The 18187-nt window shown below is 40.1% G+C and overlaps 2 protein-coding genes across 6 annotated transcripts in view; one reads left to right on the forward strand and one right to left on the reverse strand.

The window, feature by feature from the left end:
• Positions 1-5615, reverse strand: part of LOC146709812 (uncharacterized) — a 27292-nt gene extending 21677 nt beyond the window's left edge. Inside the window, exons 1-2 of one of the 2 annotated variants that reach the window (XM_085456953.1) lie at positions 5559-5615; positions 5229-5304 (exon numbers count right to left, since the gene is read on the reverse strand). In XM_085456953.1, the coding sequence (XP_085313079.1) occupies positions 5229-5298 (70 nt within the window). In that variant the 5' untranslated portion in view covers positions 5299-5304; positions 5559-5615. Of the gene's footprint in view, positions 1-5228; positions 5326-5558 lie in introns of those variants that run through there. The other variant, XM_085456952.1, reaches the window with a different exon arrangement.
• Positions 2743-16246, forward strand: znf362a (zinc finger protein 362a). 4 transcript variants are annotated; one of them, XM_085456951.1, is made up of 9 exons: positions 2743-2904; positions 6088-6151; positions 8235-8475; positions 8735-8860; positions 10499-10823; positions 11048-11272; positions 13750-13828; positions 13926-14084; positions 14171-16246. In XM_085456951.1, exons 2-9 carry the CDS (start codon positions 6089-6091, stop codon positions 14288-14290), a joined length of 1338 nt encoding a protein of 445 aa, XP_085313077.1. In that variant the 5' UTR covers positions 2743-2904; position 6088; the 3' UTR covers positions 14291-16246. The 4 variants fall into 4 exon arrangements, with proteins under 4 accessions (XP_085313077.1, XP_085313074.1, XP_085313075.1 ...); XM_085456948.1 differs by lacking the exon at positions 2743-2904 and adding an exon at positions 5487-5608; XM_085456949.1 differs by lacking the exon at positions 2743-2904 and adding an exon at positions 5487-5608 and having other exon boundaries at positions 8268-8475.
• The last annotated feature ends 1941 nt before the right edge of the window (positions 16247-18187 follow it).

Here is an 18187-nt window from a genome sequence, read left to right on the forward strand (position 1 = left end):
AGATAAATTTGTATGTATGTTGGAATTAAACTTTGAGGCAACAAACAAAAAAGGAAAAATGCAGCCATTACCTATGTTATAGTGTTATTCCTTGGCAAATATGAGCTGACCACATTTACTTTCAGCCCAAGTAAGAGCCACAAATGTGGAGTCAGAGATCTGCCAATTAAATCAGAGCCCACTGCTCTCTATGTGCACCTGCTTTGTATTTAGTGGCATTTGAATGCATTTTGTTTTCTCTGTCTGACTCATTTCAAAGATGGAAGAGGTGAAGTCCCACTGAGATATGCATTTTACATAGATTTGAATGTTTGTGTGTGTGAGCGCTTACGCTTATGCTAACAGCAAATATAGTTAAGAGGATGCAGAGAGTAAAGAGAGCTGCAGCATGTTAGTAAATGACACATTAAAGAAAATCATTCATTAAGGCTGCTTGTTGGCAGGTTAAAAACCCCAAGAATGCAGCAGTCCTGGACTAAATCATCTGATCTTATTAAGGCTCCGTTGTATGTTGCTGGATATTATTAGATTAACACCAAATATTCAGCCTACTTTTACAAGCAAAGACAAAAAGCTTGAAGCATCAAGTGCAGCTCAGCGCGTCAAACAAAAATGGACCCCTACAGTCAACAGAAAAGGTAAGAAGCACACTCAGCTGTGTAAACAGTCTTATCAGAAAGTAAAGAACGACCGCCGGTGTGATATTGGCATAAAACAGTTTACAGCAATTAAATCACGAGCATGTGTGCTTTCAAACAATGTTTGTCAAATATAATCCATAAATGTGCCATGCTGTTTAAAAATGTTGGGATTGTCCCTTGAAATTCTTTTTTTAGAGAGATTTTTGTGTCAAAGCCAAGCTTACAATTCAGCATTTTATAGCATAAAGTATATGTTACACCTGCAGTAAAACATCACACTGAAGAACAGGCATCAATCTAAGCGCTTTAACTGTTATAAGCAAGTTGGTTTGCTCCACCCTGCCACAGGACTAAAGCTAACACTGATGGCTGTGACATTGTGCAGTGTGACGGGCTGGAAAAAAAGTTAAAGCAACACGGACAAATTTCTGTATGCGGTAAAAGATAAATCACTAAAGAAAATATTCACATTCATGTGCAAATACAGTTCAAAAATTTAATTTTACAAAAAAGAAAGAAAGAAAGCACTCCGTGGCTCTCACATCTGATCAAACAGACGTTTCACACAAGGAACAAAATCCAAGAAAAAGTGCTAATTACTACTATATGTGGTGCAAATGTAGCCATGCAGTATGTCATCACCAAGGGAAAAACAAAACAAAACAAAATAAAAAACAGACCAGCAGTAATTCTTCATTAGACTCTTCCAAACCTCCATCTGTCCACATACTCCACATACATCCTCCTAGTCACTCAGGACACCAAACCTGTCTCACAGGTACATCATAGACCATTGAAGGTTCTTATCTACATCCTATATTATTACTTCCTCGAGTATCCTAGCAACCAAATGGATTAAAAATGACCCACCTTACTAAAACATCACATTAACACATTAATTGTTTTGAAGCAAAATCCAAACTCACCACCTTTGAACTTGTCTCCTTCAAACTCATTTCTGCCCAGTGACAAAGAAACAGTACAGTGTTTTTGCACTTCACAGGATGGACCATGAACGCTATGAAAAAAAACACAAATCCTATTCTTATTTAAACAAAACCTTTGTTTGTAAAAACCGACAGCCCCATTTTCAGTTCAGCATGTCTGCTGCTAAAAACATAAAAGTCTGAGATTACTTCAATACATGCTAGTATTACCTCAAAGAAGAGTGAGAGGGCATGTAAAAACCTAAAAACATTAAATAATTAAATTACAATTTTTAGAAGATTCACTTCGTACTAATGAGCCCCTTTCTTCAATCACTAAAGAACCACACTGACATCTTGATGCACGCTCAATCATCCAGGTAAATAAATCTCCAAAAGTTGATTCTGTTCATCTGGATGTAGTTCCAGATGGACAGAATCAACTTTTGGAGAACCACACTGACAGTTTTATACTGCCTCAATCGTCCCCTTAAATAATGGATTGTACAATAAACCACCACAGGCATTACCTCCAGTAATAAATGACCAGTGGTAGTTTAGAGATGTCCCATTCCCTAATGTAAAGGGACTATGCTAAATATCTCCTGTTTTCATCATTGAGGCAAAACCTTCACCATCAGCTGAAGCCCTCTCTGTGGCAGCAGTGCCATCTCCTGCTGAGCTAAGCACAGAGCATATTAGCAGCCTGTCATGCTGCTGCTGCTGAGAGGATTACACTTCATATGTGTGCATGACCATCGTGATCTCCTACACACGGGCGCCAGCTTTTTACAGACCGTGTAACAGATTACACCTGCATAGGGCAAATCCCACTGTTAGGCTGCGCACTTGTTACCCCACCTCTCTCTCTCTCTCTCTCTCTGATGGAGGAAAAAAACCGAACAAAACCAAAAGCAAATATAAAAAAAACCTCAGCTGGACTTGTGTTTTATTATTTGTGTGCACACCTGTTCTCAGCGATGACACAAGAAAGAGACACCCTTTCATATGCAAATATATAATATAACATTAAATAAAATAAAATAAGATAAAATGTCTTACTGCCAAAACAATCAGTGCACAGATAAATGTGAACTTTTCCATTGTGTATCTAACGCTACAGCGCAAATGCGCACAACATCTGCGAGGAAACCAGAAGCCAGAAAATGGGTTAAAAAATCTGTTTGAGCGCAGTGTTTTTACATTGAACAATTCCTCGCCTGCAGCACCCAGAAGTGAACAGCAGGCGACCCGGAAGATTTGAAGTCCGACTGAGAGCGAGCAGAAAGAAGACTCTAATCCTTTTTTAAAAATTGTTTCCTTGCTCGCTGGTTCAGGTACGTTGGCCACTCGATGCAATTTCTCTGCCTCTTTTTGCTTTTTTTACCCTCCTTACCCCCTCTCTCTCTCGCTCACACACACACGCAGCTGCTCCGTGTCGCTTCGTCACCGTTTTTATTTAAGTCATGCAAAAGTTGGAATTACAAAAAAGCGCATTTGCAGCGCATTAATGGCGAATAATCACTTCGTTTTTCGGCCGCAGTGCCACTTAAAGCTTCCACGGCGCGTCAGGATTATCATCGACGTTTGGATTTATGGCTCAGCAGCTGCAGAGCATTCAGCAAAGGCATGATGATTGTTGTAGGAAGTGTCAGGGCTTTTTTTTTTTTCCTCCTCCCCGAGCCGGGCTATTCAAACCTGCAAATCAAAGTAAACAATCATTCGTACGCTTAATGCAAACATGCCGCTAGCAGATGCGTCGCAGCAGCGTTTAATCACATCCGGAGAATTATCTGCTTATAATATTCGGATCTGCAGAATATGGCGTCCAGTGCTTATAAAAATAAGACTGGGCTGCCATTTTTGTTTTCCTTTTGTCTGAAATTTTTTAATAAACTGTCTGAGAATGTGGGAGAGGCGGCGGACAGGCCGAGGAGAGCGGAGGATCGTGTCTCTCCGGAGGGAACGGCTCGTGTTTAAAGCTGCTCGGGTTAAGATTTGCACAGCGGATCCCTTTTTTGTTTTTAACGGAGAGTTAAAAAAGCAGAGCGGGTACAGAAATGGGGAAAGTTAACGCCAACTTTTGTTTCAGGGAAAGTTGGATTTCAATTTTTAGAGGCAATCTCGAAGTCTGATCTATTTTTAAAGCTGAAATATTGAGGTTTAAAGAGGATGTTCTGGATTTAAAATGTGCTGCCAGCAGACCGAGACTGACTAACCAACTGTGTGATCGTTAGACTCTAAAAATGTGCAGATATATTAGTCTACTTATTCAATAACAGTTCATGCAAAATTAACAGCATGAAGCATGTTTACCGTGATTGTTTTTGAAGCCTTATTAAAGCTTTAAAAGTCGAAGGAAAATGTTATTTAACCCAATTATTTAAGCTACAAAAGACCGCTTCATGATTTCTATTTTCTGGGTGTATATTCACACCCCTTTCTCTTATTAACATTGCTAATCTATTAATAAATAGTCATAATAACCACAAAGTATCACGGTATAAATAGTAACGAACCCAAAATAGGGAACTTTAATCTGCCATGTCTGCAGCTGTAAACATGAACATGTTTAAAACCTACATTTCAGAAGGTGACAGGTCAGACCTTGTCACGGTAAAAGCCTAAAGCTGCCACATTAGCCTAGAAGTGTGATGTGTCCAAGTGCATCATATGATTTAATTAATTCATCACCTGCAGGAGTTTATTTCTTCTGAATAAAACCAGTAACATTTTAAAAGTGTCACAGTAACCTCAGAGTTTTAAACAGCATTATTAAGTGACGTTTCATGCTGTTGCATCGTGTGATTTTTTTTTTTTATTTTTTTATTTTAAACTTGAACACCTGGATTAACTTTTCTTTTGTAGCAAGAGTAACCATAGACTGGAAATAATTACACCTTTAACTTGCCATACTCAAGGTCAGATGCAGTACTACAAAAAATGAAACTAATCTGGCCAAAATTGGCACAATCAGTCCTTAAATGAGCAAAGCAATGCAGTCCTGACTGTATAGGACGTAAAAATTAACCTGCGGATTGACTGCTGACGACTTGAGCATTTCGCTGCTGTTGCATGCGTTTTCAGTGTGTCAGGATGTCGCGTCTGAAAGTGACACAAAGCTGTCCGCTGCCAGACGGACTGCTAAACTGTGCCTGCTGCCTTAAGACAGAAATGGTCCGGGAACTGAAACGTATCCCCGCTGGCATCATTAGAGAAATATTTTGTGGGGTGCACTGTACGCTCGTACCCCTGAACATATCAGTTTTGTTTCTCTTGGCTCACTCATGTGGACTCTGTTCTGCCTCTGCTAAGCCAAACAGACTTAGGAATGGGGATGTGTGCCAAAGCATGCAATGCGAAATGTTTTAAAAAGAACTTCATACAGGGTTGAAAAGAGAAGTTATGGAAAGAAAGGCCTTCGGGTCAGGACTTGAGCAGTTAGTAACGTTCTCTGCCTGAAAAATAGGAGCGTTTCTGCCCACCTCGTCAAACCAGCTTCTCGATAAAGCACTGCTAGGTTTGTGCTCGCATTGTGCCATCGTAGTCAACCAGGGAAGAAAACAATTAAGGTTAACAGCTGAGTCATTTACAAATGAGTGTAGCATGTTGTGTCTGCGAAGCAATACTTGTAGTCTGTGTTTATAATTGGATTACTGACCTTCTGGTTTAGGCACTGGCTGTCTTTTGGGTCTTGCTGTACTCTGTGCAAACTTTGCTCTGTTGCCCATCAGACTCTTAACCAGTCGGGGCCCCATGTGTCAAGGTGGAGACAGAAAAAGCGGGTGATTACGATCTGAGCCACTTTGCTTCTAACATTTCTGTTTTCTCTGATAACTGTTCCTCCAGCTGGCTGTCGTAATCTTGCGTGACCCTCTCTCTCGGGCAGCATGCCCATCATGCTGACTTGTGGTTGGAGATCTTAAGGAAAAGCCTGACATCACTCCCCCCCCCCCCCCCCCCCCCCCCCCAAAAAAAAGAAAAAACTCACCGAATGCAACTTGGAAGCATCCTCCCTGCTATCAGTGATGAAGATGAAGTGTGAGAAAACAGCATTTTCTCACACACTTTTCGGGAAGCAGGAGGACTCATACAGGGTTTCTTTGAAAATGCTGTCACAAGACTGGAAAAGATTATCTCAAATTATCACATCTAACAGTCAGCTGCTGCACGGGTGGAGAGCTACTGACACATGTTTTAACCACTGTGTGCTACATGAACAACAGATCCACACATAAATATATATAGGACATCGTTTTACCAGGATTCTCACAACAGTGGGTTCAAACAAGATCAATCTGAGGAGCCGCAAACTGGTAATCAGTGAAGGGTGCTCAAAATAACTTCCTGCATTGTTATTTAAAACTTAAAAACAATCATTCACCTGTGGAACCAGGGATAAGGTATCACACGTAAATGTGGATATCCCTGTCTTGTAAGCTTGACTACAGATGTTTCCTCAGTCCTGAGCATTTAGAGCACCGTTCACCTTTTTTATAACCCCTATGTATTTATTTCAGGATGGCTGAACCCCGCTTTAACAACCCTTATTTTTGGCCTCCCCCTCCTGCCATGCCTGGTCAGGTGAGTGACTGTGGTATTCATCCTTGTTTCTAAACATCTTAACACTACACTCTACATGACTGTTTAGAATATTTTTTGTTTTTGTTTTAAAAATATATTTTTTTAAATGATCTAGACAAATAGAGCATTCAATATTTCATTTCTTCATAATTTGCTTCCAAAGAGCCAGGTGTTGTTGTAGTGTTTTAAATAGGTCTTGGGCAGTAGTTGTCCAGACTCTTAAAGTTGTTCTTTGGACCATGGCTGCGTTTTCACTTTTCAGTCCAGTCCTTGTACCTGACCATTGTCAGAGGAACAGATTTATGAATCAGTCAAGGTTAAACAAAGCACCAAACTCGAGCGATCAACCAGTGTGGTGTCTAAATATAACGATCTATGAAAAATTAAAACAGTTTGAAGGCATAAAACAGTATTTTTACACCAACAAGGTAATTCCAAAAGAGGTATTAACTGAAAACCTGGTATATCTTGGGTTTGTGTACAATGGAAGGGTGGCTGATGAGAAGTCATTCTTAAGGAGGGAACCAGGGAGAAAAAAAAAAACTGATGTGTGTGTATATATATATATATATATATATATATATGGCAGAGATCATGATAAAGGTGGAGAGGTGAGTGTTTACAGTCATGCGTAAAATACAGTGGAGCAGCTTTCGTACTTTGGTGCTACATTTTAGCCAGTACTGTTGCAGATCTTGTCAAAATTGATGAATTATGAATGCAGTTGGCTGAACCACCATGCAATACCAACTGGAAAGCATTTCAAAGTCTGAAAATGATCCCAAACACACTGCCAATGCATTAAAAGAATACCTGGATATAAAAACTCAGTGCAACTCTATCAGTCATAGATTGGATTGGTCTCTCCAGAGCCCATACCACAACAAAATTGAAGCAGTGTGAAATCATCACAATAGAGACTAGAAAAAAAAGGCAGCCAACACACAAAGAAGAGCTTTGAATGTCCTTGAAGAAGTCTGGAGAACTATTCCTGAAGACTACTTAAAGAAAGAAAGCTTGCCTAACAGTTCAGGTTGTGAATGGCAACCTTGAAAATTAAACACTGCCTTGGAAAATATTTGCCTTTAAGCTTGTTAGAAATGTACACTTAAAAAAAGTATGTTTGACCTTTATGCTAGCACGTTTTAGTAAATCACCTTGCCTGTATCTATTTTCCTAGCAAAACATACAGAAATGAGGGGCAGCTTAAGATGTTTGCACCTTACTGCACTTGGAAACATTTATTAGTTTTTCTGACATAATTAAATTTTAATATTTGTTTGTTAAATATAGAGCTACAACCAGAAAGTATTTAGCTTAGCCTAGCATGAATTTTTCTTTTTTTAAAAAGCACATAACTAGTGTATGTACAGTGATTTAAATAAAAACATGAGCACAACTAAATCCTTAAATGTTGATATGTAATTCGATTAACCTGGGGAAAAAACAATATTTAATATTTAAAAAGCTGTGATTTTGAAGGTGGTTAGCACTGAAATATTTTATAGCTTAGCATTGTGTGGCTAAGATATACACATAACTTCGGGTAAAACTACATTCTGATTTGTTTTCATGTTTGTTTGTTTTTTATTTATTGCAGTTAAACAGGTGTGGCATGTTGGGGAAAAGCTTTTTAATTTGGAGAGAGCTAGGCTAGTTTTTTATTTTTTAAAACATTTTTTCCATTCTTTAAGCTAAGTTGTGCTAACTGCCGATTAGTTTTGGCAACACAGTTAGCATAAATCTTCCCATCTGAATACTGTCAATAAAATGAATATAGAGAAAGTGTAAGTGTATGTTTAAATAACAGTCATACAAACCTTGAAACCAAGGATTGTTGAAGATCACTCAGAGGAAGTCACGTTTTATTTTTAATTTTTTTCTGCATTATTCAGTAGCTACTACCTATTTGGGCTTCTTTCTGGTTTTAAAAATCATTTTTAAAAAAGCGCCTCCAAAGGGAAATGGCTGGAAACGCATGTAATATCAGGTGTTAGCCACAAGAGGGAACCATTTCCTTATGAACTGACTGACTGAACTGATGGCTGTTTTCTTGTCACAAATGTTGTTTTCTGGCTGTCAGCTGGATAACCTAGTATTGATCAATAAAATCAAGGAGCAGCTGATGGCGGAGAAGATCAGACCGCATCATCTGCCCCCTGCTTCAGCCCCTTCCCAGCAGCCTCTATTGGCTACCTCCAGCCAGCCAGAAGGCGGCCAGCATGGGATATCCAAAGCCCAGCAGATGCCTGTTCTTCACAACCACAGCCCATCTCAGCCTGATATCGCCCTGCACGCCCGCCCTGCCTCCAGCTCAGTCACAGGTACTCCAGCGCTAAGTACACACCAGTTTCCTTAGTCTCCTGCAAAGAGTCATTTGCCTCATTAAAGGCTAATATAATTAGTAATGAAAAGTCTATTCACATGTCCACATATCAGGAAGTTACAGTTATGTAAGGGCGCACATATATGTGTGTGTATTCTTCAAATTTGGTGAAATTTCTTTAATAATTTTACTGTAATGTCATTTCATTGCATTTAGTCTGTAATTACACAGGCTGTGTGTGTGTGGTTGTCTTTCAGGCCGTATTCTTGGAGATGTAAACTTGAATCTAGATGACAAGGCAGCTATAAAAGCCAGAGGATTATGGGAAGACTGGCATCTGCGTCAACTCATAGATCATCCTTCCAGAACAAACCACGTCTCAGGTAACCATGCAGATTTCTGCAGATTTTATTGATTATTTAGAATTACAAACATATTTATGGGTGTGGCTGTAGCTCAGGAGGTAGAGCAGGTCAACCTAATCGAAAGGTTGGTGGCTGGCTGGTCCAGTCTCCATGCCAAAGTATCCTTGGTGAGATACAGATCTCCAAGATGCTCTCGGTGTATTCATCTTGGTGTATCAATGTGTATAAATGTTAGCTAGAAAGCATTTAGGTTCAGAAAATGTGATTGAATGAATGGGTGTCAATGAGGCATATTTTATAAAGTGCTTAAGTTGAGTAGCAAAGTGTTCGATAACAGCCATTTACCTTTTACCATATTTACAGAGCTAACTTTAAACACTAAGATTTCACAGCTTTATAATGAATACATTGTATTTTAAGATGAGAGAATTTAAATGGATGGATGGATGTGGACAATGTGAGCAAAGCCACATGGTAACCTAAACTAAGGAACTGCAGTTTAAACTCTACCTGTGCTCTTAAGCACCCGCAGACTGGGATATTTATCATTGTAAAATGGATCAACTAAACTCAGATGCAGCATCAAGTTATTTCCATTTGATTGTACATGCAAATTTATAGATTTTCTGTGGCATGCTACAACGTGCAGCATTATTGTGTCCAGGTGCCTAAACTGTGTCACGGCTTAATGAAGTCATGCCAGTCCTATTGCCAGGCAAATAATACTTGTGTGTGCAGTCCTGTGAAAAAGTGGAAACACTAGTACACTTTTACTGCTTCCATGTGAAGTTAAAGGGTAAGTAGAAACCAGGTGCTGCTAATATGTGAATAATTGACGATCAGCAAGTGAGAGCAGCTCTATAAAAGTAGAAGTTTTGTTGGTTTGCTGGTCTGAAGCATTCAGGTATGTGTGTGAACACAAGGCCACATTCCTGCCAGGAGTGGATGTCCCAGCAAATTCACCCCGAGGTCAGACCGTGCAATGCTCAGAGAAACTGAACTAGCTTGAAGGATTGTTGGAAGAAAACCTCTATTCTCTGAAAACAACATAGCAGCACACCTTAGGTTTGAAAAGTTGCATCTGAACAAATCAGTCCTGAAACAAAGTGGGGATGTTTGACCATAAGGCACAGTATTTAAACACACTCCCCTCATAGCAACTGTCAAGCATGGTAGTGGAGGGGAGATGATTTGGGCTTGTTTTTCAGCAAGAGGCACCTTGAGGTCCTAAAGTCAACTATGAGCTCCTCTGTATACCAAAATATTCCAGATTCAGCAACGGGACAAGATAGATCACGAGCAGAGCAGCAACATCTACAACAGAAAGGCTGAAAAAGAAAAAATCACAGTGTTACAAAGTCCACACCTCAAAATTTTGTGGCAGTACCTTAATTTCACCTCAGCGAACCGAAGACACACTGTAAAGAAGAGTGGTGTCAAAGAGAAAACGTTTAATTCAAGTTATTGGTGTTAAAGGTTGTTCTACAAGCTAATGAATCACTAGACAGATGCTATCTTCACCGTTAAATGAAAATGAAACATTTGGAGACCCCAGGAAATATGAAATATCTTTTAATATCTATTTGATCCTCTCTGGATTTATGCCAGCTGAAAGGTAAACGCTTTGCAATCATGTCTTTGTCTTCCATCTGTTAGGTGTGGCGCTGGCATCCAGAACAGGCAACCTAAACACCTCGGAGATCATCACCCCCACCACGCCCACCTCAAGCAGCCACAGCCGGCTGGGTGGAGCTCCCTCCCCTCACCTCATCTCAGGGTTGGCCGGCCACGGCATGGAGCCTGGGAAAAACAGCGGTGGACTCGTGGGACTCCTCGGTCCTCCTCCAAAGCAGGAACGAGGACGCAAGAAGATAAAGGCAGAGAATGGGTCATCTCTTTTGGTGGTGCCCTACCCATTTCTAGCCTCAGGCAACGACCAGTCGTGCATCACCATTGCTGCCAAAGAGGGAAAAACCTACAGGTAGCAAAAGACCTGCATTTACAGCAGCTCATTAGTATTAGTTAGTATTAAGTATTAATACAAGAAAGAACTTCCTCATAGCTTTAACAGCTTCCTCATAGCTTTAACAGCTTCCTCATGGCGTTAACATGCAAAGGGGTTTGGCAACACTTCTGCTGTTTTTTGAAACAATGGGGGTTGGAAGAATATTCACAAGTGCATCTCTGTTTCTGTTTTTGACGCAGGTGTAAAGTTTGTCCGCTGACCTTCTTCTCTAAGTCAGACATGCAGATTCACTCCAAAACACACACAGAGGCGAAGGCTCACAAGTGCCCTCACTGCACCAAGTCCTTTGCGAACGCGTCCTACCTAGCCCAGCACCTGCGCATACACCTGGGCGTCAAACCTTATCGCTGTACCTACTGTGAGAAATGTTTTCGCCAGCTCTCCCACCTTCAGCAGCACACCAGGTCTGAAATGTTTACAGTGTATTTGTGATAGTTTGTTTCGCAATTATGTTGTCATCTTCTAAAAGCACAGGGAACATAAATGCACGAGTCCTATTTTAACGTGACATCTGGATCTTCCCCTACAGCTCAGTGTTTCCTAACGAGGATAATCACTTAATATTACAACAGGAGAGAAAATATATGCTTGAACTTGACATATTTATTTTGTATTTAACGTGAACTGGCTCTATAAATAATGGTAACTTGTAAGAACAGGAGCTGACGTTTGAGCCTGTTGTGCAGCCCAGTTTTCAAAAAGATTGGAATTCTCTGTGACATGTACAAATAAACATTCATTTTATTAGCTTTGACTGTTCAACTACTTCTCTGAACAAACATTACTTTTGACCTTGAAGCAGATGAGCTTATAGTAGAAGAAGACCACACCAGATGCCACTCCTGTCAGCTAAGAGCAGGAAACTGAACTTCACCAAAACTGGACTACAGTGTATTGGAATAAATATTGTCTGGCCTCAGATTCATAAATTCTGATATGACATCGGGACTGTAGGGTAAGAATTTGGCATAAACTATGGTGTAATGGTGTGAGGGATATTTCCCTGGCATGGTTTGGACCCCTTAGTCCCATCTGTACTTAGATGCCTACTTTCAGCAGGATAACACACCATTACACAAAGTTCAAATCACCTCAAACTGGTTTCACGAGCATGACAGTGAATTCACTGTACTCAAATGGCCTTCCACAGTCTCCTAATATCAATCAAATAGAGCAACTTTGTGGTGGCAAGATTGGCATCGTTGATGTGTAGCGGACAAATGTGCAGCAACTGTGATGCTCTCATATAAATATGGTTCAAAATCTCTGAGGAATGTTTTCAGTACCTCGATTAATCTATGCCGTAAAGATTAAAAGCTGTTCAAAGCAAAAGGGCAGCCAACCAGGTACAAGCAAAGAAAAGAAAATGCATCTTTTTTTAAACTCATTTAAACTCTGTATTTAATTTAAATAGTCCCATGACAACATAATAAAGCCAGACACTAAGAAATAGTATAGTTTTCTTTACAATGTTCATTATGAAGTTTGATGCAAGCAACAAAAGAATGAAAAGTCGTGTAATACTAAAAATGAATCAACTGATGGAAAATCTCAAAACTAATTAGCAAGAAGTCATGAACATGATTATATAGAGAGCGTCCACAAGAGGCAGAACCATCAGAAGTCCACATGGTTTTAACATGACGTGAGAGTAATGGGTAAGCTAAGTGTGTTGAACTTAGAGATTTTCATGTCATGAAGGCAGCTTCATTTTTCACCTTGACAGATAATTACATGAACTTATACTGAATACGTACTTTGGACAAGAGAAGATTATGGTCACAGTTTCTCTTTGCAATCAGCTGTAAATAAATAAATAAATAAATGCAGAAACAACCAAAATATATAAACCTCGGGTGTCAATAAAAGTAATTTTCTAGGTAATAATATTCCAGCAAAAACATTTGCAGGCTAAAGTAATTGCATTGAACTCACTTGAAATTGCCTTAAATTCATTAATTGAGACCGGTTCCTTAAGTTTTAGTTGATTCTGCAGCTGATTTAAGGAGAAAGAAGCTGAAAATTTGATTGCTCTTTTTCCAAATTCAGTACAAACCTTTGGGGAAAACTAAAGGAATAACCAATAACTTCTCACATTATTAATCTTTGGTTCTTTAACACCGCGTGTCTCCTGTCCCGTCTTCCTTGCCTCATCCCCAACCGGCCGCAGCGGATGGCCGCCCCTCCCTGAGCCTGGTTCTGCTGGAGGTTTCTTCCTGTTAAAAGGGAGTTTTTCCTTCCCACTGTCGCCAAAGCACTTGCTCATAGGGGGTCATATGATTGTTGGGGATTTCTCTATTTTTTTTTTTATTTTTTTTTTATCATTATAGGGTCTTTACCTTACTGTGTAAAGCACCTTGAAGCAACTGTTGTTGTGATTTGATGCTATATAAAGGAAATTGAATTAAATTCAACTTTTTGGTGAATGTAAGTCAGTGAGTAAGATGTGAACAAATCAAGAATAGCCTTATAAATGAGTTACCAGTTCATGACATGACAAAGGAGACCACCCAGCCTGACCAAACAACACAGTATTAAATAAGGCTTCTGAGGACACATGCATATACGTCACATCGCCATCATCAAGTACAGACCTAAAAGTGGAAAGAAGTCTCTTTCTTGCTTCAAAGGAGAGACTTTATTCTAAAGGTTGACCATTCTTTCAAGCATCTGTGTTGCTTTTTGCTGGCTTTTTTTTTTTTTTTTTTTTCCACTTTCCATGACCGAATTAACCTCACTGACGACACTTATTATTCATTGCTGTGCAGACGTCCTTGTAACTTGAGCAATCATTTGAATTCATTCAAAACTAAGTAGATTGCAAACATCTGCAAGCTGCCGGCTTCCCGTCTCACCTGTTGGTTCATTTTTCTCGTTTCAGAATCCACACAGGGGATCGGCCTTATAAATGTGCCCATCCTGGATGTGAAAAAGCTTTTACGCAGCTGTCTAATCTGCAGGTAGGTAAACATGAACTCTGACGTACTTTTTTTTTTTTTCCCCTTAAACTTGCCTGATGACCATTTGGCTTTGTGTGCGTGTGTTTTCTCTCTAAAGTCTCACCAGAGGCAGCACAACAAAGACAAGCCCTTCAAATGTTCCAACTGTTACCGTGCCTACTCAGACTCTGCCTCACTTCAAATCCACTTGTCTGCACATGCCATAAAAAACGCCAAGGCCTACTGCTGCAGCATGTGCGGCAGGTCGTACACCTCTGTGAGTTCAAAACCCGAGTCATATTTTTAAGCCTCAATTAAGGGGCAACGGTCACATCTAAATAGCTTTCCTCTGCTTCTTCTCAGGAGACCTACCTTATGAAACACATGTCTAAACACGCAGTGGTGGAACACGTGGTGTCTCATCACTCCCCTCATCACAGGACAGACTCTCCCGCCATCCCTATACGGATCTCCCTCATCTGAGCCCTTCACGCGTCTCCTGCCCTCCTGTTTTCTGTGACATCGTCACTTTGGTCCTCTGATGAACCACACAGCCCGCTACTGGGATCCAAAAAAATGTGCCAGATTGCCAGTATTTTGTGACGAGGTGCTCTTTTATTGAGTATATCCTCCTGTCCTTCCTTGCTGACCAGACAGTATTATCGGGGGCATCCAAAGATGATTTCTCAGCACTTTCCGGCCTGAAAATCACAGGCCTAAAATTTCATTTTTCTATGTGACTTCACAGGAAAAAAAAATGCTCCAGGCAGCTACATGGAAAACCTTTTTAACCTTTTTTTTGTGTGTTTCACAGATTTATTTGTCTTTTTTATACAGTCCTTTACTTTCTTTACTCTTTACAAAATAAATATATTTGCATCAGAAATAGTCTTCCATTAGCTGAGTGGCCAAGTTAACATAAAAGTGAATGCTTATATACTGTGTAGCTATTCATGTATATCGTGCCACTTCTCATGTCAGCTTCGTCAGCAACGTTTCATCAACCACATGACCGTAATACACACATCTTATTATTCTTATTATTTTCAGCCTGCTGCCAAGTTCAATCTGAGCCGCTGTGACTCATTATCAAATTTAGTTTTTAATTCTTTTCTTCTTCTTTTTTAAATTTTAGTTTTTGTATTGTTAAACAAATATGCTCAAAGCAATCCTGGAGAACTCAGTTTAATCTGGTCAAGGTTTAAAAGTTCTGAATGATGAGCACTGTTATAAAGTGTCTCATAAAAATATACTAAATAAACCTCCAAGCCACTGAAAAATGAAATAGAAGCTGTCATACAACGAATGCAAGAGTTTCTGCATTCAGTAGTGTTACAAATGCAAGGAACAATGTTTCATTACTCCACCCATAAAAGGCAAAATACCAAAAACAGCCCTCACGTGATAACCTTTAATCACTCTAGCTTTCAAGGTTATCTTCTATTTCACCTCTGAGTCACTTTTTGTGCTTCTGTTAACTTTAGATTGCTCCCAGGACCTGGGAGTAAACGGTGGACTGAATTTCACTCATTTACTCACAAGTTAAATGTTTTGGGAAACAAGTGCACATGCAGGGGGTGGAGGGCAAACACTGGTGGGAAACTGCCGTGTCTGCAATGCCCCATGGGCTAACGTCACAGTTCAGGTTGTTTACGCTGAAGATTCTAGATATCTCTCAGAAAGTGACTGTAAAGCTCTGTGTTATGAATTGAAGGCTTATGGTTAAAGATAAATGAGTATGCTCCTGGTCATGCTCTCAACCTGATGCGCCACCTTGGGGCATGAATACCGTGGACTGTTCCGCTGAACACCAAGATGATGCTCAACATAGAAGTCCATTTGACACAGAACCTGCACATGTATGTGTGACTCTGATGGGCAGTGCAAATGGAAAATGCAAGATGGAAGCAGTACAGTGCTTCACAGGGGCCAAATTTAAAATCAGAGGTTTTTGCTTCTTATGGGTGGAGTTAAAAAATGTTATATGTTGTAACCCAAACATGTGTTACTCTCAGTTTAAGTTAAAACTGAAAAAATGGCAATGTATAATCACTTATCTTGCCAAATTTATATTTGTTTGTGTGTGTGTGTGTGAGTGTGTGTGTTGTGCGCTATTTGTTTTGTCTGTTTTGTATTTAATCTGGTCTTAAAATAAACCAATGTGGTGGCAAGACTTCCACCACCATTATTTGACAATAAGCTTTTTCCTTCTTGGTTGTGTAATCAAAGCATCAGCCTTATTTGAATATGTATTTTTTTAATTGATTTATGAATGAATATTTTGTCATTTTATATGCATTTAAGCCTTAATTTAGTTACAATTCTACATTTCATTTTGTTGTTGGCTTTACATTTGCCTTTTATGTTATAGCATGACGTATACTGTAAATAAACTATACCTACTGTCAACCCATTTTATATTAAATAGTTGTAAAAGTCTTTTTTCCCCTCCCCTCTTCGCTTTTGTGGTTGCACATAAACAAAATAAGCAAGAAAAAAAGACTTCCGGTGACAGAGGTGGGGAGGAATGAGTCGCAGGAACTCAAACTCACTCACTTACAGGAGTCCTTTAGGCATATAGGTCACCTGCTCAGAGCTAGGTGAACCATAGTGGAACTGAGCAAACATTGCACATTTAGTCCAATACAACAAAGTTGTGACTGACTGTAAACTAATGAAAGAAAATACTGTACAAGTCACCTTATCAGTGTTCATAGCAAAAGTCATGTCACACTGGTCCATTAGACCAACTTCTCTGGTAAACGTGTTTGTAGGGTGTCGATTTCACACCACTTATTTTGTTCTTCACACTTTAGACAGATGTCGACTATGTTTTTGTAACTTCCTTTAAAGAAAAAAAATGGTTTAGGGCTGTTCAAAAAGAAAATAAAAGTGCAGCTGAATTTCTTTAGTGACAACTGCGGGGGCATGTCTCAAACTACACATTGTTGTTGATGCAAACAGGAGCAAAGAGCTTGTATTTGCATTATGAGTTTATGAAATTGATGTGGAATAAAATCAAGAAAGTGCAGTTGTACAACTAAAGTCTCTGATCACTGTGAGCACTATCATTGTGTACTTCCAACTTCACACAGTGTGCAATGAAGTTGCTTCCAGACAGTAGTCACTTTATGCTTTGAAATGTGACTTTTCCAGTTGCTCTTATGTCTGTCCTGGCAATTCTGATTAACTACATTCACCACTCATTTGTATTTCAGTTGCTCCCAAAAAAATGTTCCAAACCCAACTAATGAGACAAAAGGCTGAAATGTAGGAGCACAGTCTGGTTGAAAAGAAGATGATGCTTTAAGCTGTACAATCGTCTTAAGAATAAAAAGGAAAAAAAACAAACATTTTTTCAGACGCCATGGCGGAGCTGAGGCACCTGCCGGTGATAAAGTTGGGAGAGGGAGGCTGGGCAAACCTTTCAAGCACATGTCCTACAGGAGATGTTAACAGACAGCATCGTGATTGGGATAATAACAATAATCAGGCCTACACTGTTATGTGTGGCTGTGTGCAGACAGGAATAGGACCCAAGGTGCAGACTCCGGAGACAGTCGTGAACTCAAAACAGCTTTAATGTAAAACTCAAAATATAACATAACTGGAAAAAATCAAAATAAACTTTAAACCGGAGGACTGACAGAACACACAGCTAGGTAAACGGTAGATCGCGACACAGACACAGAGAAACACAGGGCTTAAATACACAGAGGGAGCAATCAGGGAATGGGTAACAGGAGGGAAACACAGCTGGGGCAAATCAGAACTGACGAGACAAGGAAGCGTCAACTGAACACACTGAATGGTAAATGGCCTGCATTTGTATAGCGCTTTTCTAGTCCCTAAGGACCCCAAAGCGCTTCACACTACATTCAGTCATTCACCCATTCACACACACATTGGCGATGGCAAGCTACATTGTAGCCACAGCTGCCCTGGGGCGCACTGACAGAGGCGAGGCTGCCGGACACAGGCGCCACCGGGCCCTCTGACCACCACCAGTAGGCAAACACGGGGTTAGTATCTTGCCCAAAGATATTTGGCATGCAGCCAGGAGGCAGCCTGGGATCGAACCACCGACCTTCTGAGTAGTGGCTGACCTGCTCTGCCACCTGAGCTACAGCCACCCCAAAGAGATAAGACAGAGACCTTCAAAGTAAAACAGGAAACACAAAACACAGACTGAACAAAGACACAGACTCACATGCAGGCACTACAGAGGGAACAGAGACGTGGGACCAGGGCAGACACAGACACTGACTGGACACGGGGATATAACAACTAAGGATACACAGAGACGCGAACTAGACAAGGGGATACAGCTGACAGGGGAGGCAGAGCAACTAGAGAAGACAGACATAAACCAAAAGACAG

The sequence above is a fragment of the Copadichromis virginalis genome, linkage group LG5 (assembly GCF_057382275.1).
Source record: "Copadichromis virginalis isolate Kocher_CV1m ecotype Utaka linkage group LG5, C_Virginalis_male_GT1.1, whole genome shotgun sequence".
Classification (NCBI taxonomy): Eukaryota; Metazoa; Chordata; class Actinopteri; order Cichliformes; family Cichlidae; genus Copadichromis; species Copadichromis virginalis.

Excerpts from the sequence above, each read along its gene's own strand:
- znf362a (XM_085456948.1), top strand. The coding sequence starts at position 5,562 with ATGCAACTTGGAAGCATCCTCCCTGCTATCAGTGATGAAGATGAAGT. Across the intron at positions 5,609-6,087 it reads ATCAGTGATGAAGATGAAGT|GATGGCTGAACCCCGCTTTA; the intron begins GTGAGAAAACAG and ends TATTTATTTCAG. Across the intron at positions 13,829-13,925 it reads CGCAGCTGTCTAATCTGCAG|TCTCACCAGAGGCAGCACAA; the intron begins GTAGGTAAACAT and ends TTCTCTCTAAAG.